General features: G+C 42.0%; 1 protein-coding gene across 1 annotated transcript in view; it reads right to left on the bottom strand.

The window, feature by feature from the left end:
• LOC138023735 (uncharacterized) overlaps positions 1-5,138 on the bottom strand; it is a 10,834-nt gene extending 5,696 nt beyond the window's left edge. Inside the window, exons 1-2 of the mRNA XM_068870794.1 lie at positions 4,732-5,138; positions 3,679-4,332 (exon numbers count right to left, since the gene is read on the bottom strand). Of these exons, the coding sequence (XP_068726895.1) occupies positions 3,679-4,332; positions 4,732-4,987 (910 nt within the window). The 5' untranslated portion in view covers positions 4,988-5,138. The remainder of the gene's footprint in view (positions 1-3,678; positions 4,333-4,731) is intronic.
• Positions 5,139-7,500: the final 2,362 nt, after the last annotated feature.

Genomic DNA, 7,500 nt, shown 5'->3' with positions numbered 1-7,500 from the left:
CTCAGTTCGGACTACAGGTCGGTGTAGTATGTAGAACACTCGCTGTTGTACTATTCCGGTGTATTCCTTCTTCAGCTGCTCATCTCGCCTGAACTTCGTCTCCAAGCTTTGCAATTGCCTTCGACTTTGTGCTTCTTTCGTCACTGTCAGCTCAGCTCCCGATATCCATGGAATGTTCACTGCATACTGTCCAGCAGGCTGTTTTACGATGTTCTCTTTGGAATCTGTGAAGATCTCTGTTTCATCGTTTTCACCTCCGTCCTCCACTCCAAGAACATCTGTGCTTGGGCTTATACTTTCGTGGCCAGTGTAAACCACCTTTTACGACTGTAAAGCCGTTCATAGTCTGTCGACTCTCTTGCGAACATACACTTGCTGTCCGGAAATTGTCCACCATGGATCACCCATCCGAAGGTAGTCCCTTTCACAATTGGACCTCCTGGTTGCCCTGTGTATGTTAAGCCGGCAGTAAGTGTTATACCCGTTGATGATATGAACAGGGTACTCTTTCCTAACCTGCACTTAGAACGCCTTGTCCCTGGTATGCGGGTACTGACTTTTCAGCTTGTCGATATCGGGCCTTCTTACTGTCGTGAAATCTGATAGCCTTGTTCCTGTGACTTCAATCTTTTCTCTGGCACTTCCGTCGATAGACCCCATTCCGAGAGTGAAAATGAGTAACGAATGTCTCTTGACTTCATTAACGGTAACTATGTGTTGTTCCTCGTGATCTTCAGGCGTCAGCTTGAGCTTCCTAATAACTTCACTTGTGATGAAGTTCCGGCCGGATCCTGTGTCCAGATAAGCCCAGATGGTTTCCCTCCTTATCTTGATTGGGATTATCGCCGGCAATGACTTCTCTTCGACCGATGGAGTGTAAGCAGTCACCACTGTTTCCGTTCCTTTCCGTGATCCTCGTTGTCTCTGGTTACAGATACTTGTGTGATGTTTTTCCTTGCACTTAAAACATCCTCGTCGGCGACAATGTCTCTCTCCATGCCCTGATCGACCACAGTTGAAACACAGTTTCTTTTCACGGAAAATGTTCTTCCTTCGTTCCAATGTATTAACGATTCAGCACATTTCGTCCACTGTGGCTCCCATCACAGAAGGTACAGACTGGGTCTCCCCTCTCTCTGCCGGTACTTGTGGGCGTGAGCCAGTGTTTTTCGCTCTTGTGAGAATCTCCAGACCGGTCTTCCGGTTTGTTTCCCTTCAGCCGCTTCTGTGAGGCATCAATTAAGGCTCCCATGTCCAAGTTTCCCAGTCCTAATCTGTGCGTACGAGGTCCGGTTCGACCTGAGGGAACTTGTTGAGGGCTGGCATAACGACATTCTTTCTTCTCCCAATGAAAGCATTGCATCGTGATTCTTGCTGACCTTTTCGTAGAAATCTTGTATTTTCACGTAATTCGATCCCCTGACAATGGGAAGGTTTATAATCTCTTCTATGTGTGCATTGATAACAAGTTTCGTTTGACCATATTCTTTCTCTAGCCTTTCCCACGCAATCTTGTACCCTGCCGCTCCAGGTTTCAAATTAGGGATGACCATTTCTAAGAGGTATCCAAACTTCTCTTCTTCGCTTATGTCTTCGTTGTGTATTTGCGTTACGAACATATTTCGGAATCGCACCCAATCCGTAGGGTTTCCCTTGAATGCTGTAATCTTCATCGATTTTCAGTTTGGGGAGTTTGGCTGTGATGTTTTGGGCCCCCTTTTCCATCGCTAGGTTTTTACTCGTCAGTTCTAGTTCGGCGTCCATTTTCTCTCGCCGCATTTGACGCTCTCGTTCCTCTTGAAGCTCCATTTTTTTTGTCGCTCTTCTTGTCGTTGCTGTTCTTGTCTCGCTTCTGAACTCTGCCGTTCGATTCTTCTCTTTGTCTTCAATCAGAGTCACATATTTCGATTTTACGTCTTTTTACCACTGCATAACCGACCTTGAAGACGCATCCTGATCTATTCTCAATTCGTCTGTTTGCGAAATGAGATCCGCCAATTTGTTGATGATTTTCTCCGCTCGTCTGTTGGCGATTTCCATTTCAGTGTAGTCCTTTGTCTGAATCAAATCTTCAGTTACTTCTAAGATGTATTTAAGCTTCTTAGTCTCCTTCTCTATTTCCCAGTCGTTGTTCGTCCTCGTGTGAAGCATCGCCGTGTTCTATGTGAACTTCTGTTCCCTGCGCTCACGTTCGTTCACAGAAATTTCCGCAGTAACCGTCTCTCATATCCTGGTCCGGCACCAAAAATGTACCGAACTTGTGGGCTACACTATGAATCGCGACATTAACACAACTCTCAATGTAAAACCACGTTGATTTCTTTAATCGATCATGAACTCTTACTTCTACAATCACAATTTGGACTCAAAAGTGTTATTGCTCTAGACTAATCCGGTTACTCCTACGCGTCATGAAACTTCCGGTCAGTCGAACGCACTTCAATAAACCGAGATTACTATCAGTAGTACTTAAAATTGGGAACAGAGAGGTATTCTTTGAATGTTTCAGTTATCCCATAGTTAATAGAGGGGACTTGTTTTGAAGCTCGGCAAACATCAAAGGAGCAAACAAAGATCCCAAGATTTAGGTTGGTTGGTCCACGACCGTGCAAAATCTATCAGTTGTTTTGCGCTGATACACTATGCATGAATCACGTAACCAACACGTTTCTGTTGGTTAGTTCCTCAGTACGGAGTAAAAAACTATTGTGTTTTGTGCACGGTCAAGGCCGAAAAAGGGACCAAAAACCTACAACAAAGAAATTTGTCGAGTTTCATAACCATGCCCGTCTATTGACTAAGGTTATCTTAATGAAAGAATGAGGCAAGAAACAAGAGTTTTGATGAACAGATATAATTGACATTTGTTTCATTAATTCGCAAGGCTTCCTAAATGAACCATACAACGTCACGCGCTCTATCTCCCGTTTCCTTCCTTGTTGAAGGTCACAATGTCCGGCCGGATCATCGAGTATACCAATATTAATCTTGATTCTGTTGTCGACAGACACGCGTAATATGCAACAAGGTCGAATCCCTGAGGACAACAACATTCATAAATAAATTCTGGCGTTCTTCTGATAATTTGCGTAGTTGCGTTTTGGTTTGCTGAGCAAGAGTCGGATGTCTGGGCATTCGAGTAAAAATCTCCATATTCGAGAAATCTCACCTTACTTACTGGACAGTTGGAGTATCGACGGCTTGAAAGTTTACGGAAGAAACCCGCCACAGAAGTAAGTTTAGTTCAGTCTTTTATTTTGATTCTTTTTTGTTCATTTGCTCAAAGATTTCGCGTATTCAAATACATTCATTCATTGGTTGTTATGTAATTTTGTTCATTTCAGATCGAATAATTATCATAGTGAATAAAACATTGATTATACGATACACGGTTTCTTCCGTAAACTTTCAAGCCGTCGATACTCCAACTGTCCACTTACTTACGGACTTGCAACTCGACAACATTGTGTCTAACTGGGTATGCGCAATAGACACACATGCGCAGCCAGACACAACAACCATTGAAACATTTCATCGACATCGTATTCAAGAAAAGTATTTTCTTTCAGTAATTGTGTTTCAATAAATGAAGATAAACAATCGATTTTATACAGGATTTGAAAAGGATTTGAGCCTGAAAGGAAAGTGAAGAGACAAGAATAACAAAATAGAACTTACATTGAACAGTCAGCTTAGCTGATGCATTAGTGCTTCCTAACAAGTTTTCTGCTCTACAGCTGTAAACTCCTTCGTCTCCAGGTCTAACATCCCTCACAATCAGCGCGCCACTGGGTTCAATCACGTTACGTCCAGCCGGGAGTGATGAATTCAGCTTCGACCACACGACTTTTGGTAATGGATTTCCATCGGCTGAACATTTCAAGATGGCTGTTTGACTTTCATTAATGGTGGTTTCCGTTGGAGGCTTAAGCAGAGAAGGAGCCGAGATGGACTGGCCCGGCTCACCTTTGGAGCCCTTTTGTCCTGGCGGGCCGGTGGGTCCCGCGGGACCAGTATTACCCGGAATCCCAATATCCCCTTTCATGCCTATCAGTCCTTGAGGTCCCACTGGGCCGTGTTTACCAGGAGGTCCCTTTGGCCCGGGTCTCCCTGGGGGTCCTGGTCTACCCCTGGTTCCCGCTCTTCCTCGTTTTCCACTATTTCCTTTTTGTCCTGATAGGCAGTGAGTTTCATCTTTGGCACAAATTTGGCTTTGCAGTGTTTGAAGCTCTTGTTTGATCAGCAGTTTTACATCAGAGGCTGATTGGACAGATTTCAGTTGTGACTGTTCTGGTGAAGCTCGTGTTTGTCTAGACCAGGCGTGTTGATAACCTTAGCACAACATGAAATTGATATCAAGAATTATCACCGACAGATACATTTATGGCTCAAGTCACCAACCACAGTGAACTGTGGCCACCCTACTGGTTGCTATTGGGAATATTCCACAGGGCGTTTTGACATGCATGTCCTAGCAGTGTAAATTATTAACAAACACGTGTGGTTCAAAGCTAAAAGCCACGATACATGATAATGAAGCTTTCTTCAGGTTTCTTCTATGCTACGGCTGGCAGTAAACAGAATTTATGCTTCATTTATCTCCAGCGAATTTGAATGGCATAAAAGTTGCAAATTTATAAATATTTAACTGCTTTCACGAGTGAAAGCAGCACTAACTAACGGTGATACGTTAAAAATCTTACATATATCAAGAATCCTCGAATAACTGACCTTTTGTTTGCCTCCATTGATTCTTATCCAGCTTATCATCTTGCCATTGTCTGTAATTCTGCTGTACTTTTCGTAGGATTTTAGCCTCGAGCTGATCACAGGATGTTACTGAGTGTGATATCAGTCGATGCTGTTCTTGTATTCTGAGTTCCACATGAATCAGTGCGATACAACACATAACAGACAACAGCCAACCAGACGCAGAACACAAGCTGCCAAATCTGTTGGTCCGATTGTCCTCTTGTTGATGTTTCATGGCTTTAGTTTGGCTTTTTCAACACTTTTCGACTTTGGTGGTTTTTTTGATAAGATAAGCTCGCTTCTCACGAATCATGAACGCATGAACGGTGCTAATCTTAAAGATCCGAAGTGACTGAATGAACTAACAAAGAAATGAAACTCTATACCCAATCTCAGTTGTTGAGACCTTGCTTTCGACATTTCGTATTACAGGAAGTGTATTAATTTACTAAGGTCAAACGGCTTCTAAAATGGTGATGGTGAGGAAGCACTTAATCCAACTCCCTTTCATTCCCCAAGACCACCCCCATTAGAAGCCAAAATCGTTTAGTTGGAGAAGAAACTATAATTTAAAAGGGTGTAGAGAGGCGATGTTGCGATGGTGTGTCTGATCATCTTAACCATGTTTGCCTAAGTTGGTCATTTAACCTAAAATGAAACATTTCCTCTGGTTAATCGAGCAAGCAAGACACTTTACTCTATCCTTTACGGGTCTAATACTGATGACTAATGATAATGTAATGGCAATATTAAAATGAGATTTTACCTTGTTAAACATCACTTGTAGGATAAAAGTATGAAATAATGAGCTACAATTCTCGCCAAAAATCCTTGAAACACCCCTTTCCCCTGGACAGTGTTGAGATGACATTTTACTGTTTGACTAGCTGCAACAACATTGAAAAAGGGAGGGGGACGAATACGGTGCGAGAATGTTCAAAGTGTTTCAATGTTTTTGTCTAAGATTGTAGCCTTATAGCTACGAATCAATTTTTGGCGAGGATTGGCAATCCTCGCCAAAAATCCTTGAAACGCCCCCTTCCCCTGGACAGTGTTGAGATGACATTTTACTGTTTGACTGACTACAACAACATTGAAAAAGGGAGGGGTACGAAAACGGTGCGAGAATGTTCAAAGTGTTTCAATGTTTTTGTCTAAGATTGTAGCCTTATAGCTACGAATCAATAGGAAGCAGTTATGTGAATTCGTGAAACATCAAATCATTCTCATTAGCACAAAAAGAAAAAAACAGACGGCAAAATTCTGCCCGCTCAGATAGAATCTACTTCTACAAAATTGGAATCAAAACTAATTAATTGGTTGAGGGGGCTAATAGGAAAAGGCCGCGGGACAGTGTATGGTTTGCGAGGTTCTCCATTTTTGCACTCGGTGGTATTGTGTTCTTGGTCACGGTAACCCTTTTATGGGGAAACTTGCAGTGCCTAAACGCCTAGCGAAACTACAAAGAAATCGGATCCGTTGAAACGTTCAGTTTCAAATATTTCAAAGATAAACCTTGCATTTATGGCTTGTCGTAATCGGTTCTATAGCTTTCGAAACATTTTAAGCTCTTATCAAGAAAGCTCACACTCAAATTCAACCACTCTTCTTTTATAAAGGAGACGAGGAAGCTGGAATGAACAATAGCAATATTCGGTTTTCTTGATGTTAACAGGACTGCTTAATTGTTTTACAGACAACACAAAATACACTGACCTTTTTTGAGTCGCAATCGAATTGGAGTTTGGTAGAAGCACACAAGTAAACAGCTTGCTTGTATGGATAGACATACTTAGAAATACATTAAAATTGGAATCAAATTTGGAACAGGAGAGAAGATGTGTCGGCAAAGGCTTATTAGGGAGGTTACTAAGCGTCAACAACTGCAACGCGAGTAGATTTATTTATAGAACGCCCACGCCACGCCATTCAGCACGCCCACTGTTGTAAAAGCCAATCAAAACATAGCTATCTCAGCGTCGAGGGAAATATGATGCTTTTTGCGGGAAAAACCTGTTCCTCAAAATTAATTTACTCGGGAAAGGCTCTGAAGATAGAGCCTCCCCTTAATGAGCTTCTGCTTCAAAATATAACATGGCGCTATTGTGATTATTTCACGATTATTCCGTCTTGTTCACGATGTACATGCATTACGTGTAGGAAATCGTATGAACGCGTGTGTATCCTGTGATTTATGGGCGCGAGTGATGTTTTAAAAGTTCTCAAAGTTGTCAATTTGGGAATCACGAAATGCACGATCAAGTTCACACGATTTGTTATTTATAGGTGGTTTGCAACCATTCTCTAGAGACACAGATACAACAATGATGTAATATACAATTGCTGACTGGGCGAACAAAAGGAGCTAATGAAAGATCCTTTGTTTTCGTCCACCAACATGGCGGCGATGACGTAACGCGAAAAACCACCTATTATAAACTCAACAAAATTACTCCATCGCTGTGTTTCTCAGAGAAACTTCCGCACTCTATAAACAATTTATGCATTCGTCATTGACCAATAAGAAACGCGATATTCTGTTCAGAATATAATAAGGGTGGACTATCACACAACTGGATTGGTGCAAAAGGTTTCAGGGAAAAGGAAGAAAATGAACGGTTCATTGATTTTGTCATTTCACGTTGTTGTTTTGGACAGTGTGGCATTGGACTGCACTAAAATGCTTGTCGCACGTGTGCAACACGACAATTTTTTCTTTCTTAACCAATAATAGCCTTGTTTTGTGAC

The sequence above is a fragment of the Montipora capricornis genome, chromosome 11 (assembly GCF_036669925.1).
Source record: "Montipora capricornis isolate CH-2021 chromosome 11, ASM3666992v2, whole genome shotgun sequence".
In the NCBI taxonomy this organism is placed as follows: Eukaryota; Metazoa; Cnidaria; class Anthozoa; order Scleractinia; family Acroporidae; genus Montipora; species Montipora capricornis.
The sequence above is the reverse complement of the archived record's forward strand: the minus strand, read 5'-3'. Positions and strand labels throughout refer to the sequence as shown.